Source organism: Aquarana catesbeiana, linkage group LG05 (assembly GCF_042186555.1).
Source record: "Aquarana catesbeiana isolate 2022-GZ linkage group LG05, ASM4218655v1, whole genome shotgun sequence".
Taxonomy (NCBI): domain Eukaryota; kingdom Metazoa; phylum Chordata; class Amphibia; order Anura; family Ranidae; genus Aquarana; species Aquarana catesbeiana.
In genome coordinates this window covers 622,166,121-622,193,352 of record NC_133328.1, presented here as the reverse complement: position 1 = coordinate 622,193,352, position 27,232 = coordinate 622,166,121, and the positions used below count along the sequence as shown (strand labels likewise).

General features: G+C 42.7%; 1 protein-coding gene across 7 annotated transcripts in view; it reads right to left on the bottom strand.

Annotated features, from left to right (window-relative positions):
- Positions 1-27,232, bottom strand: part of KHDRBS3 (KH RNA binding domain containing, signal transduction associated 3) — a 210,197-nt gene that overhangs the window by 81,437 nt on the left and 101,528 nt on the right. For all 7 annotated transcript variants that reach the window (XM_073632282.1, XM_073632281.1, XM_073632284.1 and 4 more), the window contains 2 exons: positions 12,817-12,956; positions 1,140-1,326 (listed from right to left, as the gene is read on the bottom strand). In XM_073632282.1, the coding sequence (XP_073488383.1) occupies positions 1,140-1,326; positions 12,817-12,956 (327 nt within the window). The remainder of the gene's footprint in view (positions 1-1,139; positions 1,327-12,816; positions 12,957-27,232) is intronic.

Genomic DNA, 27,232 nt, shown 5'->3' with positions numbered 1-27,232 from the left:
AACTGAATTGACCTGTCTAACAATATGCGTTAAGAACAGGGGTTTAGTTGCACACATTTGCAAATACAAGCGTAAGCTGCAGGCCCCGCCAAGGCATCCTGTTTCCTGCAGTCCCTAACTACTGAAAGTCTCCATCTTGGAAGCACATGCATTTATAATGGATGGGTAGGGGACAGGTGAGCCTTGATAGAGCCACCCCTCCTTAAAGGTACAAAGTCACACTGAGCAACAGCACAGAGCACTAGAAACCCCTGTTCTTAACGCATATTGTTAGACAGGTCAATTTGGTTGATCGCTGCCTGTTTGGTAAGTTTGAGCTTGGAAATCCCTTTATATTTGTTTGACATATGTTGCCATTCCAGTGCTCCTTGCTACAAAGACCAGTCATAGGTGGGGTCAGTGGCCATTTTTTTGTACCCACACACTACACATAAGCATCCATGGGTGGCTGAGGTTTCTGTGCCGAGAGAGCACACACTGCTTGCCTACAACACAGTGACCGCTGTAAATATTGGGAGCTGACGGGACTCGCTCCCAATCATCTGATCACTATGATAGCCAATCACAGTGGCCACCTGATTAGGCAGACCTTCCTGCTCCCAGTCATAAAAGCCCAGGTAAAGGGATGCTGGGGCTGGGAAAGAAAGGTTTAAAGGTATCGACGAGTCTCAATTTCATCATCCCCCCAAAAAAAAAAAAAATCTGGGTCATTCCTTACATAAGGTTAGTCTTCAAAGCCATGCAAAACATTTCTCAATGCCACCAGGCCAACCATCCATGAAGACACCTTGGCTTATAGCAGGGATCTTCAAACTTTCTAAACAATGAGCCAGTTCACTGTCCCTCAGACTTTAGGTGGTCCGGATTGTGACCAGTGGGAGTAGGAAATGTCCCAGGATCAATGGCAAGTAAATAATGCCTCAAGCTTGGTAGTCAGTGGCAGTAAATCAATTGACATAGCGTCTGTGCCCAGTGAGAGGAGGAATAGTGCCCTATCATTGGTGTCAGTGAGAGAAATAGTGCCTCATGGGCTGCATCCTGTCCACAAGCTACAGTTTGAAGTTCACTGATTTATAGCATAATCCAAAAGATAGAAATCATCTGTGGGGATTTTCAAGCGCAATACATTTGATACTCACATATTCTTCATATGTGTCCTGTGCTGGCAGTGGGGGTCGATAACCCGCAGGAGGAGGTAGTCCTCTTGCTCGTGTGGCCAATATTCCTCGAGCTCTTATAGATGGAACCCTGGCAGGGGTCACTCCTCTGGGAGCTGGTGCCCCTCTTGGTACTCCTGCAGAAGCGGGTGGCACTCCTCCACGGCTCCTGCAAATAAATTCACAATTTAGGGTTATATAGTGCAACTATCTGTAATTTAAAAAGCATTTTAATAATTTATCATACAAAATGTAGCATTACAAAGCAGCCCTGGAAAGATATTGACCACATGTAACATAAATCTGAACATCAGAGCCATTAGAATGATTACACAGGATTTACTGTATATAGCATCAGCAGCTTTTGCAGCCCTTTACAATGTAAAAAGAGTACAATTGCAATAAAGTGCAACACAGAAGGAATAGCAGGACCCTGCTCATGGAGCTTAGGAAGGGGTAGGTGGTACAAAAGGTATTATCTGTGAGGGATAATCTAATGGAGGTGGCCGAAGCACAGATTTTAGATGGAGGTGATGCAGGCTTCCCTAAGTAAATTTGTTTTCAGGCATTGCCTAAAGGTGGACAGGGTAGGAGCTAACCAGACATGCTGGGGTAGGGAGTTCCAGAAGATGGGAGAAGTTCTGGAGAATCCCTGGAAGTGAGCATGGGAGGCGGTAACAAGGGAGGTAGAGAGCAAGAGGTCTTGGTAGGAGGGCAGTGGGAGATTAGGATATCTCAGGATGAGGTTGGTGATGTATCTGGGGGGGCAGAATTGCGGGGGGCTTTGCATGTTGGGGTTAGTATTTTAAAATATGTTGGGCTAGTGGAATCTAGTGAAGGGATTGGAAGAGAGGTTTGGCACGTAAATTCATAGTATGCATAAAGTAGCATACAATATAGAATTGTTACGGGATAATAGTGGGAATTACTGAGTAGAATATAGATGATTAACCATGACCAAGTGATTTGTCAATCTAGGTCCTTTCAATAACGGCACAGACTATGGGCTTAAATGACCTCAGACTTTTTATTTTCAAACCAAAAGAACAAAATAAAGAACATAAAATATCATAAACATAAACAAACAATAAACAGTTTTGACAATGCAACAAGGAGGGAGTCATTGTTCTTAAAGGCAAAATTTATAACTAGAAGTGCCCATGTCCTCAGCCAATCCCCCACTGGCTCCAAGGCATTATCAAACACATCCTCTTACTTTTTCCCAGGGAAGCAAACTCTTAGTAGAACCACCAATAACTAAGGCAAGTTGAAGGTTCATACCCCGATGGGCCCCTAGTTTGTAACAATGCAACAATTCATTGATCACCCAAAGACCCCACAAAATACTGTGACAAACTTTTTAATTTTTTTTACCTTCTACCAATGCTTGAATTCCAATGAACCTCAAAACAAGTGTGGATGGGTGGGGAAACTTTCCTTTTTGCCTAAACTTTCCAGAATACCCAACAATGTTCATAGGAACAACCTCTGTCACCAACAAACAATAAACAGTTTTGACAATGCAACAAGGATGGAGTCATTCTCCTTAAAGCAGAGTTCCACCCAAAAATTGAACTTTCGCTTTAAGTGCAGGTGACCCCCTGACATGCCACATTTGGCATGTAATTTTTTTTGGGGGGGGCAAATAGCCTCTTTTTAGAGGGATCCAGCTCCCACTTCCTCCCAGGGCACCCCAGCGCCGGAAGGAAGTTCACCTCTCCCCCTCCATTTCGGCAATCATCTGGGACACGTCACAGGTACCAGATGATTGCCTAGCCAGTCACAGTGCGCAGTGCGTGCCCAGCTGTGAAGCCACAGCCGGGCGCCAGCAGTGACAATGGTGGCGCCGCAGAGTGGGGGGGGGGTCGAGGCCTCATTTACCCATATCGCTGGACCGTGGGACAGGTGAGTGTCCGATTAATAAAAGTCAGCAGCTACACCTTTTGTAATTGTGCTGACTTTTATATGGGTGGAACTCTGCTTTAAGGGGCAACATTTATAACTAGAATGGCCCATGTCCTCATCCAATCCCTCACTGGCTCCAAGACATCACCAAACACATCCTCTTACTTTTTGTCTGGGGAAGCAAACTCTTGGAAGAACCACCAACAACCAAGGAAGTTAAAGGACCATATTCCAAATGGACCCCTAGTCTGTAACAATGCAACAACTAACTCATTGATCACCCAAAGGCCCTCTGACCCAGCAAAATGCTGTGACTTTTTAATTCATTTTTAGTTTTTACCTACCGACCTTTGACTTCCTAACCTCAAAACAAAAGTGGATGGGTGGGGAAACTTTCCTCTTTGCCTAAATATTCCAGAATACCTAGCAATGTTCACAGGAACATCCGTTGCCACTATACCCTGCTCATCTGACTTTCAACCACTAATCGAACGAGACTCTTGAAGATGAAGTCTAGGTATGGCAATTTTTACATAGTTACGTTGGTCCACCTTGGACCAAAGTAAGTATGCATGTGCCATACCTGTCAGATCCCCACTGAAGCTGGAAATCACTTTAGTAGCTTATAGACCACTACTCCAGTGATCTCCACTAGGTTTTGAGTCCCATGCTGAGCAGTTGACCTGCTGCATTGTGAACACAGGAAGTCTCTAGCTTGGTGTGGGAACAACTCTTTCAACCCTGGAGACTCAGAATTGCATGTGGGCATTACCATGGGTAGTTTACATGAAAATTCAGCTTGCCTAGAAACATCGACACCTGCAGACTGAAATCTACTCATCAAGGCATTTTGAGATTTTCATAGCTCTATAGCTATTTTCCCAAGAACCGCTTGCATTAGGGTTGAGGGTTCTTGAGCAGAGTACTGAGGCAGGGTGCTGCGATGTTTTCAGGAAGGTCAGCCCCTTGTACTTGCCATGATCTGCCTGATTTTATAGAAAAGCACAGAAATGCCATCACTGGGTCTAAAATAAGGTAATTATTAAAAAATAGGAAGGTTTTATTTAAAAAATTCATTAACTTCAGCAAATTACATATTGATGTGGGAGTAGAAGGAGCCAGGAGAGGCAAAATATGAGCAGAATTAACTTCAGCTTTAATCATTTTTAATTTGATCTTTCATTAGCCGTTGACTTGCCATATCCTTATATTTTATGTATAAATCACCTGGTAAAAGAAGCTACTGAAATTGCATCATTGTTTTGTAAGAGCCACCATCATTTCATGTTGTTCTTGAGACAAATATAGAAGACCTGCACAGACACACCAAGTAACAGGTAAAAGAATATATCATCTAAGGGTGGGAACAAATAGATTCCATGGAGACCTCTGGAATTGTGCTCCATCAAAACAAGCTTTCCACTTTTAGAAAACCTGTTTACAAAAAAGCTTTTTTTGATGCCATGCTGAAAACATTGCACATGTGTAGATGCTGTGGGAGGGTGGTGGACATTTTTGAAATTCTCCAGAGATTGTCAGACATTACAGCTTTTATAGCCAAGTAAGGCGTGAATTATGACTCTAGATCCTTTCCAACACCCCCTAGAAAAATGTTATGCAAGATATTTATGGGGGTATGTGGCATTTTAAGGCCTCTGTCCAGAGAAATTCATATGTATAAAACAATTGGGGTGATTTATTAAAACTGGAGCACTCAGAATCTGGTGCAGCTGCGCATGGTAGCCAATCAGCTTCTAACTTCAGCTTGTTCACTTAAGCGTTGCCAATAAAACCTGGAAGCTGATTGGTTTCTAAGCAGAGCTGCACCAGATTTTGTACGCTCCAGTTTTAGTAAAATGATGCCTCTTTATTATTATTATTATTATTATTATTATACAAGATTTATATAGCGTCAACAGTTTACACAGCGCTTTACAATGTATAAGGAGGACAACACAATTACAGTACATTACAAAAAGGTACAGGAGGGCCCTGCTCGTAGAGCTTACATTCTAAAGGGAGGGGGTGGTGGTACAAAAGGTAATAGCTGCAAAGAATGATTTGATGAGGGTGCATCTTTATTATTATAAGGTAAAATCATATGTCATAAAATATTTTGCTGACAGTGTAAATATTATTTATTCCCTATCCATTTGCCGACCGCTCACCTGTAGGCAAAGCAGCGTACCTGCACATCACTGCCCACTTCCGGTAGTAGGGCACTCACATGCACACAACCTCCCCCCCTCGTCTGACACCTGTCAATGATTCATGGCCGGGACTTGCTGATCAGCTGTGTACAATCACAGCCCAGAGCCCTATGTTGGTAAACAACACAGAGCTCTGTACAAAGAGAACGATCTGTCAGTTTCTCATCCCTGCCCGTCGTATGTACGATTTTCATTTAATTAGTCCAGTTTTCATACAAAAAAAGAAGGAAAGAGGAAGACTACGCATGCTCAGAAACTAAAGAATACATATAAAACTATTTAACACATGACGTCACTTCTGAAGTTGTATTCTGTCGTACGAGAATTTTCGTATGGTACCTGTAAGTAACTTCTTCACTTTGCACATGAGACTAGCATGCAACAATAAACAGGCAAAGGTTTGTCCGAAAATCTGATCGTGTGTATGAGGCTTTAGAAACACCTCCCTAGGACACACTCAACCCCTTGATCGCCCCATAGTGTTAACCCCTTCCCTGCCAGTGACATTTATACAGTAATCAGTGTCTATGTTTAGCTCAGATCACTGTATAAATGTCACTGGTCCCAAAAAAGTGTCAAAAGTGTACGATCTGTCCACCATAATGTCACAGTCCCGCTAAAAATCGCAGATTGCTGCCATTACTAGTAAAAAAAAAAAAGCATAATAAAAATGCCATAACTATATCCCCTATTTTGTTGACGCAAACCAATCAATATACGTTTATTGTGATTTTATTACCAAAAATATGTAGAAGAATACATATTGGCTTGATGAACTGATGAAGATTTTTTTTTTTTTATTGGGATATTTATTATAGCAAAAAGTAAAAAATATTGCTTTTTTTTTTTCAAAATTGTCACTCTTTTTTTGTTTATTTTGCAAAAAATTAAAACCGCAGAGGTGATCAAATACCACCAAAAAAAAGCTCTATTTGTGGGGAAAAAAGGACATCAATTTTGTTTGGGTACAGCATTGCACGACCGCGCAATTGTCAGTTAAAACACAGCTTGATGTATCACAACCTTCATTAATATCCTCAATAGTATTGAGCCAACAATCAAGCTCATATAACAGCAGGGAGATCAAAAGTAAACAGTTTTGAACAATATTGAAATACAACTGCAAAGCCCTTTTATTAATCCCCTGGTCAGTATGAAAAAAATGGCTGCATAGTAGGAATTTAAAACTGAAATAAAACAGCGGGCAGATTATTTTTCAAGGGGCCAGAGCACTTGATTCCATTAAAAAAAAGGTTATAACACTCTAGCACTTAATGGTATATCAATAACTGCAACTAACAACCGTTATCCCAGGAAAAAAGAGCCTTTAAACATTTCTTTAAGCATTGAGATGCAAAATGTGAGAAGGAATTATCAGCATTTATCAACAGCTGGGGTCTCCTTCAAGCTGGGGTCTCCTTGTAGAGATCTACTTCTACACAGTCAGATAGTAGACTAATCCAGGTCATATGCTTTTATTTCTTGAGTCAGAAGCCAACACTGCAGAGCAGACCATAGAATCCTGGACTTCAACTTCTTCTCCAACTTGGTTCTAAGAGTGCACTCCCACTGGCATTTTTAACTGGTCCCAGGTGCAATCCACTCCCTCGGTCCAGATCATTTGTGTAGTGCGATTGCTCTGAACTGTGCCCAGCATCAGTTAAGCACACCATGCCCGGGACCACTTGGAAGAGGTTATCCCGGGAAAATTCACTTGTGGTCCAGAACAGTTTGCTTCAGCGTGAGTGCAAACCCTGTTAGAGCACAGAATTCTCCATAGATAACTGTACAAAAGCTGGGATCAGTGGTGGCCCATCCATAGAGGGTGGATGGACGGCACCCCCCCCCCCACCAGTACAAAAAAAAAAAAAAAGTGCACTATGGGAAGCGCCACGTCTATGCAATCACGAGATTGCAGATGAGGCACTTCATTGGCAGGACTTTTACCTGCTTTGTGGCGCATTCCATCACGCCGAACAACTACCTGCTTTGTTCTTTAAGTTAAAGCGGAGGTCCACACAAATTTTTAAGTTCACTTTAATCCCATCCTCGCATGTCACAGATGTTCAAATGAAATAAATTTGTTTTTTTCTTACTGGGTACCTGTCTAGCCTTCTTTTGTATGTTACTTCCTGTGTCTGACCACCGCGGATATGGGCGTGTATCGTTGTAATCCCCGGCGGCGCACTGTCTTCTGGGAGCTGTGTCAGTATTGCCAGGAATCAGTGCGGATGGCCGCCACTAACTCTCGCGAGATCCCAAAACTGGAAGTGACGTGATGACACCGGCCTTCGTCTGTGTTTGTTTTGTGTCCTCTTTGTTGCTATCACAACGGGGCGGGAACTTCCGACGACGACGCCGTTGTGGTGGCAACGTGGAAGTTTACGGTGCTCCGCGCCGTACAAACTGAGCATTTGTGCACAGAGCACGGTGTCCTGATCTCAACCCTTATAGAACACCTTTGAGATGCATTAGAGAGGAGACTGCGAGCCAGGCCTTTTCGTCCAACATCAGTGTCTGACCTCACAAATGCACTTCTGGAAGAATGGTCAAACATTCCCATAGACACACTCCTAAACCTTGTGGACAGCCTTCCCAGAAGAGTTGAAGCTGTTATAGCTGCAAAGGGTGGGCCAACTCAATATTGGACCCTACGGACGAAGACTGGGATGCCATTAAAGTTCATGTGCATGTAAACGCTAGTGTCCCAATACTTTTAGCAATATAGTATGTATTAAGTCTGTGCTAATAGAGCCTGAGCCAGTGTATGGCCTTTCTGAACTACTATATAATAAATGGAAATTATTTTCCTCTTGTCATACAATTATGAAAGGATACCAGTTCCCCCCCATTATTACTGCATGCTCCAATAGTGGCAAAGTGCAATTTTTAGTGCTATTATTGTTTTGGACACACACAATGCTCATCTACTGTATAAAGAAAAAATACCCATATCAACACTCTTAAGTGACATCAGCCTTAGTAGTTGGGTCAATCAATAGACATTTCAGTCAATGCATACACTAGTCGATAAATAAACAGGTCAGTAAAATGACACTCAACTTAGGTAATAAAAAGGTCAGGTAGTGCACAGCCAAATGAATAAAAACTCTGCACATTCAGTTAAAGTATTTAAACACTAACAATGAACATCACTTGTTTTCTCCCTTTTGATCTGTTAAATATAGTGCTGAAAGCTTGTTTCTTATATCTGTACAATGAATGGAAACATAATTGTTAATCCTGGCAGAAATCTAGTGAGCGGATAGCTTCCTGTGCTCTCTGCTGCACTCTTACCAGCTACGTTGTTTCAAGTTCTGTTTGTGGACTACAGAACACTTCCTTATAGTACGGGGAATAGGACAACAATTCTGCTCTATAGATACAGTCAAGTGAGAGAGCGTTTTCACCCCAAGACAGGTGTAGCACTACCCCTGCAGGAGTTACTGGTATGAATGGTCCAGTATCCCCACTTAGAACACACAGCCAGGCATGCAGCATTTTTTTTCTCTTGCTGGCTCAATAAAATATTCTAGGGGTATCTACTGTATTTATATTGCAGAGCAGAATTTGGATAGGCATGGGATATCCTAAAGAAGCTGAAGTAGATAAGGGCTCTTCTCACTATCCTAACAGAGGACTCACAAAGTCTCTACTTGCTAAGAGAACTGGTAAAGCTGGGGCATAGAGCATAGGTCAGTATGCATAGGCTTCAGGATCATCAGCTACAACCTTCTGATATCTATTGTGTGCCTCTTAGTGAGGAAGACACAGACTCATGATACCACCAACCACTGGACCCTCTTCCATTCAACCTCTACCTGCCATCCTCCAGAGTGCTTCTCCAGAGCAGAAAAAATAAAAATAAACCCCAGATTTTAGAGAATAGGCCCCTCAGTCAAAGCCAATGCTGGGACCTTGGTGAACTCTCAGCAGCATCTCCAGCAGACTGCCTAGAAGGACAGAAACCCCCCAGATAGGAGCCTCCTCAGGCTAGGCTTCAAAGTTGGGTTTGTTACCCTAATACCTCATATTTCTGATATGTGCCTGCTGTACCATGTACTTATATGAGAATATATCCTGTTCTATTTGTATTGCTTCCTTTATGTGAAATCCATGGTGTCCCTGCTAGTTCCTCTGCTTTTTTATTACAAACTGACCACACTAAGCAGGAGAGCACACTGTGGTGAGTTCTGTAGCTATGCTGGGAATTCAGTGTACTCTCCTCCAATAATCAGACTTGTGCTGACATGACCCCTCTGCACAGCCATTCACTGGCAAGCTCAGTGTGCTGCTGCTTCTCCTCTTATGCAGCTGAGAACAGAGGGAATGTAATCAATTATAAAAAAAGGGAAAATAAGGTATTTATAATATATTTGTATGTCTATACAAAAATGTTTTGCTTTTCATTTCTATTTTAAACTGAATAGGTTGTTCTACAAGGTGATCATTTACAATCACCTTAAAGTGGAGTTCCACCCAAAAATGGAACTTCCGCTTTAAGGGAGGTGACCCCCTGACATGCAACATTTGGCATGTCATTTTTTTTGGGGGGGGGAGCCGATACCCTCTTTTCAGAGGGTCTCAGCTCTCACTTCCTCCCAACACACCGTGGCACCGGAAGGGAGATCACCTCTCCCCCCTCCCTCTCGGCAATCATCTGGGACATGTCACAGGTCCCAGATGATTGCACAGCCAGTCACGGCGCGCAGTGCGGCTCGCGCATGCACAGAGGGTGCCGGGCTGTGAAGCCACAGCTGGGCGCCCACAGTTACAATGCTGGCACCATAGAGAGGAGGGGGAGATGAGCTGGACCCTGGGACAGATAAGTGTCCCATTATTAAAAGTCAGCATCTGCAATATTTGTAGCTGCTGACTTTTATTTTTTATTTTTTTTAGCAGAACTCCGCTTTAAGGCTATCCAGGAAACCCTGGTAAAGTACACCAGACTATGTATGGACTCTCTAGCCCCCTTCTGGACAATCTCTCCAGGGAATTGGCTGGCTCCCCATAAATATTCAAGCTACTCTTCTATTCTCCCTCCCATTGCACTTCTAGAATCTTCCAGAAGGCAGGGGGAGTAATCAGACCAGCAACCTGTGTAAAGCCGTGCACACACGGGCAGACTTTTCAGCATCAAAAGTCCGACAGTCTTTCCGACGGACTTTCAACAGAGTTACGACAGACTTTTGGACGACCGGACTTGCCGACACACAAACGGACTAAAGTCCGTTCGAAAGTCCGTTGGTATGAACGTGATGATGTATAAAGGGACTAGAATAAGGAAGTTCATAGCCAGTAGCCAATAGCTGCCCTTGCACCCTTTTTTATCTGTCGGACTAGCATACAGACGAACTGATTTTTCGACCGGACTCGAGTCCGTTGGAAAGATTTGAAACATGTTCAAAATCTAAAGTCCGTCTGATTTTTCACAGAAAAAGTCCACTGAAGGTCCAATGAAGCCCACACACGGTCGGATTGTCCGACACAGTGCTGGGACAAGGCCATTTGGTGCCCAGGGCAAAGATGGCAAACTGCGCCCCCCCCCATTTTTAAGAAAGAATCAATGTGCTGATGGGCACATTTTATGTTAAGGGACACTCTAATGGGCAAATTTTATGTTAAGGGGCACCTTGATGGGCACATTTTATATTAAGGGGCACTCTGATGGGCACAACAAAACATGCCCCTTAACATAAAATGTAACCATCAGAGTGCCCCTTATCATAAAATTTGCCCATCATAGTGCCCCTTAACATAAAATATGTCCATTAGAGTACCCCTTAACAGAAAATTTGCCCATCAGAGTGCCCCCTAACAGAAAATATGTCCAACAGCGTGTCCCTTAACATAACATTTGCCCATGGACACATTTTATATTAAGGGAACTCTGATGGGCAAATTGTATGTTAAGGGGCACTCTGATGGGCATAATTTATATTAAGGGGCACTCTGATGGGCACAACAAAACGTGCCCCCTAATGTAAAAACTGCCCATCAGAGTGCCCCTTAATACAAAATGTGCCCATCAGTGTTGCTCTTAAAATAAAATATGCCCATCAGAGTGCCCCTTAACATAAAATGTGCCCATCAGCGTGCCCCTTAACATAAAATAAGGGTCACGCTGATGGGCACCTTTTATGTTAAGGGGCACTCTGATGGGCACATTTTATTTTAAGGGGAACGCTGATGGGTATATTTTTAATGTGCACGCTGATGGCCACATTTTATGTTAAAGGGCACTCTGATGGTCACAACAAAATGTGTCCATCAGTGTGCCCCTTAAGAAAATATGCCCATCAGTGTGCACACTAAAAATATACCCATTAGCGTTCCCTGTAAAATAAAATTTTTTGTTATCAGAGTGCCCCTTAACATAAAAAAAGGTGCCCATCAGCATGACCTTTAACAAAATATTGCCCAGCCATTAGTAAACACTAGTTGGCCCACATACCTTGAATGCAGGAGTGCATGCCGCACAGCTGAAATACTGAAGGGGCGGATTGTGGAAGCTGAGAGATATGGAGAGCCTGAGCCAGGACCCAGGAACCGTGAGTAGCAGGGGGGCGGGGAGCACACGTGACGTCACACCCCTACTCGCGACCCATGAGTGCGAGCTCGTCTTTGTCTGCCAGACCTGCGGTGAGGAGCAGGGGGCAGGCGCACGCATGCAGCGTCACTGGTTGCTGGGGAAACCCCGTGGTCCCAGCAAACTAGTGACGGCGTCGGTGAAAGACAGGACACTTCACTGTGCCCCCCCCACCCCAATAAATTGTACCGCCCAGGGCATCTGCCCCTTCCGCCCCCCCCCCCTTGTGCTGGCTCTGGTCCAACGGTTTTGTTCCATCGGACCAGTCCGGTGGAAAAGTCTGGTCGTATGTACACGGCATTACACTGAGAAGGCTAGAACAATCAACCCCTGCTCCATTGATTGCAGAGGAGCTAAACTAAATTTACCTAGCAACCTGCTCTGACTAGGAGGGTACTATATAGGAAATGTGTTATTTACAGGATCACCAAGTGAAAATAAAGTGGGAAACAAATGAAAAAAATGAAAATGAATGCAGCCACCACATCTAATGACTGGCAAGCTGCAGCATATACTCTTTCCCTCCTTGAGATTAGATACCATTTATTAATTGTAGTTATAAAATGATCTCCCCTTTGGCACTTTTGAGTCAATCACCATTTGAGAGTGGGCCCGCCAATGGTTTCCGCTTGGTGGTAACTGTCAATCAAAAGCTGAGGGGAAGTGGGCTGATAAAAAGCTAGCATCTTTACATAAACTTAAACTTAAACTTTAAGGTAGGGATGACCCCTTAATGCTGTACATAGATATACAAAACTACAGGCAGGCTTGCTTTATAGAAAAGTGCTACTTGATAATCCCACCCCAATTCAGGTTACAATATATTCTGCCCTAATTCTTCAAATCAATTCTGATAGCACGGAAGAGTCATTTACTTTTGAACTGATATTTTAAATAGCTGTTCGAACTTTCTAAATAAAAATACTTCTGAGATTTTATTAAACTGCACGGTTACCTTGACAACACGGATACCGGCGCCCCCCGAGGGCGAACAGACTGCTTCCCGCGACCACCTGGGACTTCTGCATTTTCTGATCCGCCATTCAGGTAAGTGAGTTCCTGCAGCTGTGCCTGTCTAATTTCATCATTGTAGTCCTGCATGTGAAAGAGAACATACAATAATGAGTTAAAGACTGTACTGCAGAGCCAAAGCGTAAGCATCAGTGCAGAATGCAAGGCAACAATCATAATCTCAGGATCTCATTTATATGCCCCATATACATTATATTCTTTTCCATTACTTCTGTGGATGCAAGAATCCTCAATGTACCCCATTCAACATTCCTTCCCCACAAGTTAGCAGCAGGACAGCTCTATAGAACACCTCCCTCTTATGTTGTGATTATGAGGAGAGGGGGGTGTCCAGTAGTGGAGGACTCAGGCAGGGCTGACAACACTGCTTGGTATTTCAGTGTAGCAGAGGCACGGTGTTAGCTCAAACAGAACATTAAAGTGATTGTAAAGCTTTGTTTATTTTAAAAAAATAACAAACATATCATTACCTCCACTGTGCAGCTTGTTTTGCACAGAGTGGCCCTCAACCTTGTCTTCTGGAGTCCCCCGGCGGCTCTCGCGGCTCCTCTCTACATGAGATAACCCCCTAGGAGAAACGCTCTCCCAAAGGGTTTTAACTTGTGGGCACGCTCCCGAGTCCAGCATTCGGCGTCCATAGCCGCTGAATGTATGACTCAGCCCCGCCCCCCTAGCGCCCGCATCATTGGATTTGATTGACAGCAGCGGGAGCCAATGGCTGTGCTGCTATCAATCTATCCAATCAAGAGCCGAGAACCTCGGGCAGAGGAAGAGAGCGTCCCCGCTGGATGAAGTTCCAGGACTCAGGTAAGTAAAACGGGGGGGGGGTCACTGCCAGGTGTTTTTTCACCTTAATGCATAGGATGCATAAGGTGAAAAAAAACGAAGGTTTACAACCCCTTTAAGTGCTCGCTGGATTTTATGCAGCATCTTTAAAGGGATGAAACAAAGGTGGATTAGTATAGAAAAATAGTGTGTGAGTGATGGCAGAGAAAAAAAAAAAGTGGTCCATTGAACCTATCCATATTTTTATTAATATTCTTTTTTTTTGTCTTTTTGTTTTTTAAATCTTTTTTTGTCTGGCTATAAATGTATGGTTGTCACAGGCATGTTTAAATTTTCTTCCTGTCGGTCATGTTCCCATGTTCTTGATCTCAGTATACTGAAAATATTGCCCTGTTAAGCCTCACACACACTTTGTTTATTTGAGACTGGGTTCACACTATTGCGAATTGCTTTCCCAGCATCCAATTTGCTTAGCAGGAGAATGTGACCGGCTCTCTATGGAGCCGGTTCACACATCTCCACAGCGCCTCCGGTGCAAATTGCAGAGGAGTCCTGTGCATCTTCTGGTCTGTTTCAGGTCCGAATTCAGCCCAATATTCGGGCTGAAATCAGGCCTGAAATGGTGAATGGAGTTCTCACCGCCTGAAGGTTTCAGTCATGCCGTACCATTCCCCTTATTTCTCAAAGACATACAGTATTAAATATGTAAAGTATTCCTGCAGTATGTGTGTGTGTATATATATATATATATATATATATATATATATATATATATATATATATATATATATATATATATATTTTTTTTTTTTTTTTTTTTTTTTGGTTAACTGGACACAGTATTTTTAATAAGGTTTAACTAATCAATATACAGTAGAAGTTGTAGGATCTCTTGCCCCATGTTGGTGATCCCTCTAGTGATAACTAAAGATCTTTACAGGAGTATCAGGTCCTCCTTCTTCCTGCTAGTGAGCCATATAGCAATAATTATATATCTATATAGATAAATCAAGACCTCCTGCTGTTGACCCCTCTCTAGTGATATAAAGATCTATATAGAGGAATCAGGACCTCCTTCCACCTGCTGGTGACCCCTCTGTTGATATAAACATCTATATAGGGGAAGCAGGACCTCCTTCCTCCTACTGGTGACCCTTCTAGTGATAACTAAAGATCTATAAAGAGGAAGCAGGACCTCCTTCCTACTGCTGGTGACCCCTCTCTAGTGATATAAAGATCTATAAAGAGGAATCAGGACCTACTTCCTCCTGCTGGTGACCCCTCTAGTGATAACTAAAGATCTATAAAGAGGAAGCAGGACCTCCTTCCTCCTGCTGATGACCCCTCTAGTGATAATCAGGACCTGGCGACTCCTTGAGAGATAACTAAAGATCTATATGGAGGAATCAGGACAGCCTTCCCTCTGATAATAATCCCTCTAGTGATAAGTCAAGACCCATATCGGTAATCAAGACCTTCTTCCTCCTGCTGGTGATCCCTCTAGTGATAACTAAAGCTCTATATAAAGTAATCAGGCCTTCTGCTTGAGATTCCTCTATTGATAGCTAAAGATCCATTTAGGGGAATTCAGACTTTCTTCCTTCTGTTGGTGAGCCATCTAGTACTAGCTAAAGATCTATATAGAGGAATCATGGCCTTCTTTTTCCAGCTGATGTTAGGTCTAGTGATAACTAAAGATATATAGAGAGGAACCAGGACCCCCATCCTCCTGCTGGGTCCCCTCTATTGATATAGAGATCTCTATAGGGGAATCAGGACCTTGTTCCTCCTGCCGGTGATCCCTCTAGTGGTAACTAAAGATCTATGTAGAGTAATCAGGCCTTCTGCTGGAGATTCCTCTAATGATAGCCAAAGATGATAGCCAAAGATCCATCTAGGGGAATTCAGACCTTTTTCCTCCTGTTGGTGAACCATCTAGTAGCTAACAATCTATATAGAGGAATCACGACCTCCCTTTTCCAGCCGATTATATATTTAGTGGTAACCAAAAATCTATATAGAGGAACCAGGACCTCCTTCCTCCTGCTGGGGCCCCTCTAGTGATATAGAGATCTCTATAGGGGAATCAGGACCTTGTTCCTCCTGCCGGTGATCCCTCTAGTGGTAACTAAAGATCTATGTAGAGTAATCAGGCCTTCTGCTGGAGATTCCTCTAATGACAGCCAAAGATGATAGCCAAAGATCCATCTAGGGGAATTCAGACCTTTTTCCTCCTGTTGGTGAACCATCTAGTAGCTAACAATCTATATAGAGGAATCACGACCTCCCTTTTCCAGCCGATTATATATTTAGTGGTAACCAAAAATCTATATAGAGGAACCAGGACCTCCTTCCTCCTGCTGGTGATCCCTATAGTGATAACTAAAGATGTAAATAGAGGAATCAGGATTGTCATAAAAACTGTTTGGGGACCCGCATCCTGACCCAGAGGACATGCTTGTATATAAGCCTTTAAAATTAGCACTTTTGATTTTTCATGTTCGTGTCCCATAGACTTTAACGGTGTTCACGTGTTCGTCCAAATTTTTTGCCTGTTCGCAAGTTCTGGTGCAAACCAAACTGGGGGGGCAGAGGGGTGTTCAGCTCATCCTTAATGATAACTACCATATATACTCGAGTATAAGCGCTGACCCGAATATAAGCTGAGGCACCTAATTTTAACCACAAAAAACTGGGAAAATGTATTGACTAGAGTATAAGCCTAGGGTGGGAAATGCAGCAGCTACTGGTAAACAATGCCCATCTGCAGCCTCACTGTGCCCATCTGCAGCCTCACTGTGCCCATTTGCAGCCTCACTGTGCCCATCTTCAGCCTCACTGTGCCCATTTGCAGCCTCACTGTGCCCATCTGCAGCCTCACTGTGCCCATCTGCAGCGTCACTGTGCCCATCTGCAGCCTCACTGTTCCCATTTGCAGCCTCACTGTGCCCATCTGCAGCCTCACTGTGCCCATCTGCAGCCTCACTGTGCCCACCTGTGCCTTTAATTACAATGTGTCATGCAACTGCAGTCTTCGGCGGCCGTCCACTGTAACAAAGCCCCGCCACCTCCTCGTCCGCGATAGACGGAACACTGATTCAGTTTCCCAGCATCGTATCAGTGTTCAGTGTTCTGTCTATCACAGATGAGGAGGAGGCGGGGCTTTGTTACAGTGGACGGCCGCCGAACAGTTAAGACTGCATGACACAGCGGGAGACCCTCACTCCAGTATAAGCCTAGGGGGGCTTTTTCAGCATAAAAATGTGCTGAAAAAGTCGGCTTATACTCGAGTACATATGGTATTTATATAGAGGAATCGTGACCTCCCTGTCCAGCTGATGATATATCTAGTGATAACTAAACATCTGTATAGGGGAACCAGGATCTTCTTTTTTCTGCTGGTGACCCTTCTAGCAATATAAAGATCTACGTACAGTAGAGGAATCAGGACCTCCTTCCTCCTGTTTAGAATCAATGCGCTTTCCCCAGTCTGCTTGGCCACACTGCTCATTTTAAGATATTCTGAAAATAATTACCCTGAAATCGTTTAGTTTTAGTGAACACTGTACCCTCAATATAGTACTTTATCAGCGTACTTTATCATTCTTTTTCCCTAAGTGCATTATTTTGTATTTAGGTACGCTGAACTTTCAGAGATGTAATTGTTAGATATATTTTTTTCACATTTTGTCCAGACATGCACTTTAGCAGAAGCCAGACAACAGAAAAATATTGCTGGTTTCAAAAGAAACAGAGACAGCAGAGTTGTGAGTTACTGTTATTTCGCTATGATCTTGCCATTTGAGCCTTTAAGCACTGTTCTGCAGTATTTGATACATTCTATTAGAACAGCCACCTGCTGGCCCTAATAACCTGATCCCGCTCTGATTTATATGTTAAAATGAATGCTTGCTAAGGCAAAGAAGAAGAGCAGAAAAGATTTGTGGCTTACTTTACACATGCCTCGCAATTCTACCTGAGTAAAAAGCAAAATTGAAAGTTTGTATTTGATAGAAGGCATGTAATACAAAGTAATTAATACTGCTAAAATTGGCTGCCCTTCAAGTGGAACTAAAGGCAAACATTTTTTTGTTTTTTGTTTCATTTTGAAACTAGTATACTAGTTATAACCCCTCTCAGTTTTTTTGCCAACTGTGTCCCATTGGGAAAATTTCCCTTCACTTCCTGTTTCATAGCCAAAACATAAAGTAAGAGGAGCTCCATCCAACATCAAGGATTCCCTGCTTCTCAATAATAATAATGTCTCCTTAAGAAGTTTTCTTCTCCTGTCCTGGACAACCAAAAATGTGGTATTTTCTTTTATTTTCACTTTCAGTGATAATGGTAAATATGACAAACAGAGCAATAAAAAACACAATAAAAAAACAATAAAAAACAATAAAAATAAAAATAAATAAAAAAAAATAAAAAAAAATAAAACAGCAATTTAAAAAAAAAAAAAAACTAGCAGAGAACAGAGCTGTAGAAGGGGCCAAGTAGGCCCCACTCACTGCAGGCTGCCTGCAGAAAATTACGGGAGGGGTGGAGACCAGACCAGTCACCCTGCACAAGGAGAGAGAGAGCAGTGACCGGTCTTTATTACAGGAAGCTCCTACACAGCTGGATTACAGCACCGATCTGGAAGAAATACACAAAGCACACCAAAGGGGAGATTTAGACTTGGTTAAGGTACTTATACTATATTGTCAAAAGTATTGGGATGCCTGCCTTTACACGCACATTAACTTTAACTGCTTCAGCCCCGGAAGATTTTACCCCCTTCCTGACCTGAGAATTTTTTTTGTGATTTGGCACAGCGTCGCTTTAACTGACAATGGTGCGGTCATGCGACGTTGCACCCAAACAAAATTGACGTCCTTTTTTTCCCACAAATAGAGCTTTCTTTTGGTGGTATTTGATCACCTCTGCGTTTTTAATTTTTTTCTATAACCAAAAAAAGAGCGACAATTTTGAAAAAAATGCAATATTTTTTACTTTTTGCTATAATAAATATCCCCCAAAGATATGTAAAAAACTATTTTTTTCCTCAGTTTAGGCCGATACGTATTCTTCTACATATTTTTGGTAAAAAAAATCACAATAAGCGTATATTGATTGGTTTACGCAAAAGTTATAGGGTCTACAAAATAAGGGATAATTTTATGGCATTTTTATTATAATTTTTTTTATTAGTAATGGCGGTGATCTGCTATAAAAATGCAATGATTACTGTGTAAATTACAGTCACAAGGGAGATGTTAACCACTAGGGGGCGATCAAGGGGTTAAGTGTGTCCTAGGGAGTGATTCTAACTGTGGGGGGGATGGGCTTCCACTCACATGACAGCGATCACTGCTCCTGATGACAGGAAGCAGTGATCTCTGTCATGTCACAAGGCAGAACGAGGAAATGCCTTGTTTACATAGGCACTTCCCCATTCTGCGGCTCCATGACATGATCGCCGGGAGACAGGTGGACATTGAGTCTGCGGGTCCGCGGGCACAGTCACGCTGTATGCGGCAGCCGCGTGTGCCCGCTAACCCTGCCAATTAAAGTGGACGTACAGGTACGCCCATTTGCCCACCTCTGCCATTGTGCCGACGTATATCGGCATGCAACGGTCGGCAAGTGGTTGATGGCATCTCAGTCTTAGTCCGTAGGGTTCAATATTGAGCCCACCCTTTGCAGCTATAACAGCTTCAACTCTTCTGGAAAGGCTGTCCACAAGGTTTAGGAGTGTGTCTATGGGAATGTTTGATCATTCTTCAACAAGCGCATTTGTGAGGTCAGAAACAGATGAAGACCTGACTCACAGTCTCCGCTCTAATTCATACCAAAGGTGTTCTATCGGGTTGAGGTCAGGACTCTGTGTAGGTCAGTCAAGTTCCTCCACCCCAAACTCGCTCATCCATGTCTTTATGGACCTTGCTTTATGCACTCCTCCAAATCATTTGGTGGAGGGGGGATTATGGTGTGGGGTTATTTTTCAGGGGTTAGGCTTGGACCCTTAGTTCCAGTAAAGGGAACTCTTAAGGCGTCAGCATACCAAGACATTTTTGACAATTTCATGCTCCCAACTTTGTGGGAACAATTTGGGGATGGCCCCTTCCTGTTCCAACACTGCTGGTTGACACTAATGAATGGCACTGATGGGCGACACTGAAGGGCTCTGATAGGTGGCACTGAATGGCATTGAAAGGTGGCACTGATAAGTGGCATTGATGGGCACTGGTAGGTGACACTGATAGGCAGCACTGATCGGTGCACTGATGATGAGGCACTGATGGGCGTTGATTGGCAGCACTGGTAGGCATTGATAGGTGGCACTGGTGGGCAAAGGTAGGTGACACTGTGGGCACTGGTAGGTGGCAGGTGGGCACTGGTAGGTGACACTGGTAGGTGGCACTGGTGGTTACTGATAGGTGGCACTGGCAGGTGGTACTGGTGGGCACAGATGAGGTAGCCACGGCTCTCTGTGTGATTGTTTTTTTTTCCCTCATGCTGACAGCATAAGGGAAAAATACAGATTACCAATCTTCTGTTTATATCACGTGATCATGTGGTCATAGACTCATTGATCGCAAAGCGTGCTCAGGAGCACGTCTATGGATGCCCTCCCCATAATTAAGGCCCATGCTGTAGCCGTCTTTCGGCGAGAAGAAGTTAAAAGAAGACCTGTGGCTATGCCTAATGGAAAAGAAAACAGGCATCGCAATGATGCAAAGAGTGTGCCAAATGAAAAAGTCTTTATTGTCCAACTGGTTACAACAAGCAAGACAAAAGACAACCAACGCGGTTCAACGTCACACATACCCACTTCATCAGGGCTGAGTGAAATGACAGAATGTTAAATGGACTCAACAATACTCCTAAGCAAACCGATCTGCAGGCAGAAGATGTTATAGACAACGGTCAGTCCTGGTATTTACAGTGAAAGTATCAAGGGAGCTGGTGATGCTAGCTGCAGATTTAAATAAGGGGGTTGGCAACGTAGAAGATGGCAGCAGTGGTAGACAGATCAACAAAGGGGAAAGTGGACCTTGCATTGATGGAGGAGGGCACACTAGGGGGTAAACCTGCCATAATGTGCAGCATCTTTATAAATACCAATGCCTTTATAACTACAAATGGTTGATGAACAGGCAACGAGGAATGGCATACTTAATTCTGCTTGCCTGAGCCTTTATAAAACTAGCCCCCTTTGCCCTTATCAGAGAGGTTACTGCGTAAACAGTAATGAAGCATCTAGGAAAACTCTGTTAATTACATCTTGAGAATACAATTAATCATTTTCATTGCATAATACAGTTTATTATCTATTGCCACATGAGTTTCTATTTTCACAAGTTCGAAAAAGGTGCCCTTGAATGATCCAGGAAAAAAGAAAAAAATACAAGGAGCTTTGTAAAATGATCCAATATTTCAAGGACATCCAAGCATTAAATAAAAAAAGAGCTCTTTCTATTCTGTAGTGGTAAGTAAAAATGTTCTGTCCTTGAATAATCATTCATTTTGTTTTACTACACTTCATAAGGGAACACTGAAGAGTCAGGGAAGTCTGTAAGATACATGATCTCTTTCTTGGATGGAAAGAACAGATGCAGAATACTTGAAAACAGATATTAGTAAGTGAGGCACTCTTGAGAATTTCAAGTCTGTACTTCATTGATACCTGGTGTTTTAAAGAATATGTGTATCCATAAACTATTCCCCCCACTTCTTGCCACCTGCCCCCCCCCAGCATTAATAATCACTCAATAGGTTTGTGTAAGTCAGTCACAGCAGTGATTTGGATGGTTTGTTCCAAGCTGAGGTTCATAGAAACATATGATTTACTTTGTGGATAAACTGGACCTGCTTAGTGAACCTAAAAACCTCTTATGAGTCTATGTTCTTGCCTCTGATAGTACCACATAAGAAAATATGTTATTTTTTTAAATTTATTTGGGAACAAGGGGTGAGTACTTTTACCACAAAACTTTAGCAAAATCCTCATTAGATCCTACTGGGTATCTATAGTTTTCCTCACATGTGACCAGTTTGTTTCAGGCCATCACACCTACCAATATGGTGGGAAGTATGTTGAGACCCCACCAAATGATTCAGTTCAGGTGTTTTCAGTGAAGGGTACTGTTAATGCTTTGGAATAAAAAATACATATTAGATAACAGCAAGCTTCCAACCTTGTGCTAACAATTTGGTGAAGGTCCTTTACTAATTCCAGCATGACTTTGACAGCTCCATAAAGGCATGGTTTGAAGGTTGATTTGATGGTTGGTGTGAAGGAACTCAAATGACCTACGCAAAAGCTTGACAGCAAAAAATACTGAATGCTTATAGGATGAATTGGAAGACCAGGTCTTCTCAGCCAACATCAGTACCTAGCTTTTCTAAATGCTCTTTTGGCTGAATGGACACAAATTCTCAGAGACACACTCTTGAATTTGTAAGAAATCCTTCTCAGAAGAGTGGAGGCTATTATAGTCACAAAGAAGTGGCCAGCTACATATTGATGCCCATGGCTATGGAATGGTATATCAAGATCATATAGGTGTGATGGTCAGGTGTGGTGTGTACTAACTTGTGGAAATATTATAGGCTCTACTGTTCACAAAAAAATCCTGTCCACTATAACGATATGAGTCAGAAGCCGCATCAAGATGGACTGAATGCTATTTGGAAACTTTCCTGATGCTGCGTTTGTCAAATCGTTTATTTAGACTTCCATAACCTCATTTGTCCATTTGATTGGAAGTATTCTTCAATAACCCTGAAGAGAGACGGTTTAATCAGGCCCATGACATGTGATTGAGGGATTGGCTGCATAGCTTTCTTCTTTAAAAGCTTTTTACTACACACTAATCGCAAACTGTTCTTCAAAGAGACATTCCCAGCAGGGGCTTTCTCCTGATCTACCTGTACCGTAACCATGCTAACATGCAACAAATGGCGAAATAAAAGAATTCCTCTCTCAAATAAAAAGGGTTAATCATCTTAGCTGGATTTTCTACATTCTCAAGATAGAGAGATGAAAAGAACGGAGAACAGAACATAAAGATCACTAATAGGGATGAGCAAAGAGAGGAAAATGGACCTGAGTGGCAATCCAGCTCCGCAATCTGTTTTCTTAGGTTGGATAATTGCGATTCTGTCTGCTTTTAATGCTATATTACTATCTTTTACTCCTTTTTCTGTTTTCTTGGGTTAGATAATTGCGAATCTGTCTGCTTTTAATGTTATATTGCTGCATTTTACCCCTTTCGCAAAGGAATAAATAAAGTGAACTTTCCTGATAGTGTGTTTGTTTTTTTGGACTTCTCTGACCTCATTTGTCCATTAGACTGGAAGAGAGTCCGTTTTAAATGATGAACTTTGGGCATAAGCCTTCCCCTACTACCTCAAAATACAATATCCCAGCAGGGAAATTTCCTATATCCACTTTGCTTTTGTGGATGCAGGAATCCGCTTGTTTTTCTTTTTTTTTTTGATCAGCCTTCTGGCTGATCAAAAAAAAGAACAACAAGTAATCTATGGCCAGCCTAAAAAAGAGCTTCAATATATATATATATATATATATATATATATATATATATATATATATATTTAAAGCTGTTGATGGGTGGGAGGGGCTTCAGCTATGCCAGGAGCGTGATTAAAATGTATGTTTATTGTCCTTACATCTAAGTGCTTTGCGTGCAAATTGCATCAAAAAGAAAGACCTTATGACTAAGCATTTTGTATGCACAACATGTCAGGGCTCCTTATCTTGATACCTGTCTGCAATGTGTGTGCATCTATTTATATTAATAAATCTTGGTCTAGCTGCAAGCAGCATGGACCCATTTCTTTGGATTACTTTGTAATGTGAACAATATTATCAATTAGTGTTAATGTATAGCTTTTGATTCTCACAAAGCAAGTCTATAAGTTGGTTGACCCATGCAAAACAATTCCTTCCCTGTGTGTCAAATCTCGTTTGGCTGTACATCTCCTATGGATCACAAGAGTGCAGTTCGTTCTGCACTCCTGTGACCCGTATTCAACGGACAGTGGGCTGAAGTCTGCTGTCAGCTGATGACACAGAGCCGGTTCAGGCTCAGGCAAGATCGCGACTATATGGTACCCACATGCCAGGACCGGCACCTGGCTCAGCCTCTCAGCAAGCTGCTGAGAGCCTGAACCGGCTACTCCCACCCCCTCCACATTGCAAGCACTCCAGTGACCATGGGGTGGGGTGGAGCAGTCACCAGCTCTCTGCTCAGGGAGCTCTGAGAACCAAGCGATCGGTGGTGTTTGATAACTCGGTTCTCAGTCTTAGAGTCGAAGGGGGACAGATGCAGCATTGGACCAATGCTGCATCCTCCTAGGTAAGTATGATTAAAAATATATAAATATTCCCATACTTCTCTTTGAAATCCGAAGCTTGCATTAAAAGTAATCTCAAGTGACGATGCTATGACATGAAAATCTTTGTTCAGGCACTTCCTCTTATAGGGTGACAACACTCTGTAGTGAGGCTGGGCAGGCAGCATGGTGTGCTGATGCAATGTACGAGCAGACTTATGGTGCATTCATTGACTTTGGATTAATTGCAAGAATGCGCATCATATTCCACATTGGCGGGTTTTCTGCTCTTTCTCTAGCTTCTGGGAAATGTGATACCATCTTATAACAATGAATCTGCGGCCCATCAGTGCCTTTTGTTTTATGGGCAGCATTCCATGAGTTGGTGATTGGCTCTGGTGCCCTATACCTGCCTGCTATGCTAATTGGATGCTCCCTGATCCATCATATTAATTGTTGCTCTGCTTTTTTATTGGGTCCTGAAGAAGCCTTCAATTTGTGAAACGTTGAATTGACAAACAGAAGCATACAGACTCTACAATTATATCCATATCTTGTTAGATATTCTATAGATGGATTGACTTCCGGTAATAATGTTAATGTGAGGATCTTTTAGAGGCTTTCTGCCCATGTTTTAACTCCTATTTTAATGTTTGCTAACATATTGTGTTTTTATATTTTTGTGTGGTTCCCTCATAATAAGCCTATAAAGTCAGTTTTTTTTTTGTCAGGCGGGACCTGAGCTAGTCAGCCCGTTCTCTTAACACCCTGTCTCTGTCTCCTAGTTGTGCTCCTGTGTTGTCACCATAGGCATAGGTGTTGTTTGGACAGCTCAGCTGCAGCATGTCTCTTTGATGTCTCTCTGATCCTGTGAAAGTGAAAGTAGATGGATCTGATTCAGCAGGCTACTCTGAATCCTGCAGTCTAGCTGGCCATTTACATGCCTATACCAATTGAATTTGGTCCTTTTTTGCACAGATTATACCCTCCCTTTCACTGAGGTCCCAGGTGGTCGGTTTGGTCCTGCTTTGCTGCCCCTAGTAGTGCTGTAGACTTGATTCGGTGCCCTTAACGTTCTGGGGAGACCCAAGCAATAACATTTGCATTTGTTTTTACTCCTTGGGCTTACTTGGATATGGAGCAGCCTGGCTGGCCTGAATACCTATGAAAGAAAATTGTAAACCTGAAATATCAAAATGCATTGGATGTCTCATCTCCCAATTTATGTTCAAGGTCATCTATTGGCCCTTGTGTGACTGCTGTATATATGCATACAAGACCTCTTTTTTTCTCTATTTTAGACCTTTTTATCTTATTACCAAACATGATTTATATATTTTTTACATATCTTTGCCTTAGAGGTTATATGTCCACTGTGCCCATAATAGTCCCTGCAATTGGAGGGTTTTCCTTTTTCCTACATATTTTGGGATGATGGCACTCTCACAGTTCCCTACCAGATACCTCTTTGTATTGTCACCATAGGCATGCGCAGGGGTGTGCCGGGTGTGCCCGGGCACACCCTAATCACTGCGTGCAGTGCTGATTCCCCCCATTGCCTGGCTCCCCCCCGTGTTGCGCCCCCCCCGCCCACAGTGCTGCTGGCTTCCCTCCTCTGCTCTCCCCCTGGCTGCTGCAGGGGATGTTTCAGAATGGTGAGTGGGGAAGGGTCTAGTAAATATGTAATTTACCGTCCCCTTTTTTTTCTAAATGAACACAGTGAACACACTCACTCACTGTATTCATTCATAACTGAAGTATTTTTTTAATGTCCGTGTAAATGGCAGGACATGCAAATAGTGCATGTACCTTCAAATGACTTTTGTTTTATATTGTACAATAGAAATGGAAGAGTAGAGTGGACATTAGGAGCCAGTCAGACTCTGCTGCAGTGCACATGTGCTGTCAGGAGGAGAACAAACAGGGGTGGGCACAAAAGTTTGTTGCTATTTTTGTATCATCAAGTCAAAGGTTGGGATGGGGATATGACCAAGCTGTATTGTTTAACTGCAGTAGAGAAGGTCATCAACCTGGCTATGCTGCCTGGCTAGTCTCTGTAAATTTAAGGACTGGATGAACAAAATTAAAAATTCTTTATAAGGAACTGATTATTCTGGTGTGTGTATGGAGTTAAAATTTTCAGTAGAACTAAGGGCAAAACTTTTTTTTTTTTAATTTTGGATAGAGCAAGGGAAGGTTATAACCCATCAGATTTTTTTTTGCAGAGATTTCCCTTCATTTCCTGTCCCAATGCCAAACAGTAAGTGAGAGTAAATCCCTTGCAAATTAAGGGAATTACTTGCCCCCCCCCAGATCACCAGAACTATTGTCCTCATTAGAAGATTTCCCTTCTATTACTTTTCTGGGGACAACCCAAAATTTGGGATTTATTTTAACTTTCACTTTTAATGATAATGGTAAACAGAACAAATAGAGAGGAATAATCTCCTTAACGGGGGGCACAGGCAGAAATAAAAATGTACTGGTGTTCTAATCCCTCTGCACTCTATCAGTCTAAACTAAAAACAAAAAGTTTTGCCTTTAGTTATAATTTAAGGTTATACATCAGTCCTCAGCGGATCACAAGTCTCTAATCCAACATTTCTCAACCAGGGTTCTGTGAAAGACTAAGGTTCCTCCAGAGGTTGCCAGGGGTTCCTTGAGCAATAGTCAATTTCTGCCCCTCAGATAAGTAACTACTGACTCCAACAATTGTTTTTATCCATCTGTAGGGAGGAATTATTCCCAATGGCCACAAATGTAAGGAGCAGTCTTCCCACTGACCATCACACTAATGTACTGTGAGCATGCTTCTTCCATGTTAAAAATGTTGAGAAAGGCTGCTCTAATCCAAGCCTTCATTGGGTGAGGCTAGGATTACTGTTTGATAGAAACGTGAGGGGGATAAACAGAGTGGCACATGCATAATGCTTGCACCACTCTTCTAAACTTAGCAAATGTAACAGATCCTACCCTTAGTTAACAAAACGGGGGGGGGGGGGGATCATTTCTCTCTTCTATGCTGTCTCTGTGACAGACACAGCAGAGAGAGCAATACAGCTGGAGCTGCATGCTACCTGAATTCGTCTGTCTTTTTCTAAAACAGCTCTATTTGCTTTTAATCAATGTGGCGCACACCACAAATGCCAGTTTCCTGTGCCATATTAATGGTGCAGCGCAATGTGGTTCCTCCTGCCAGGCCCTATGTG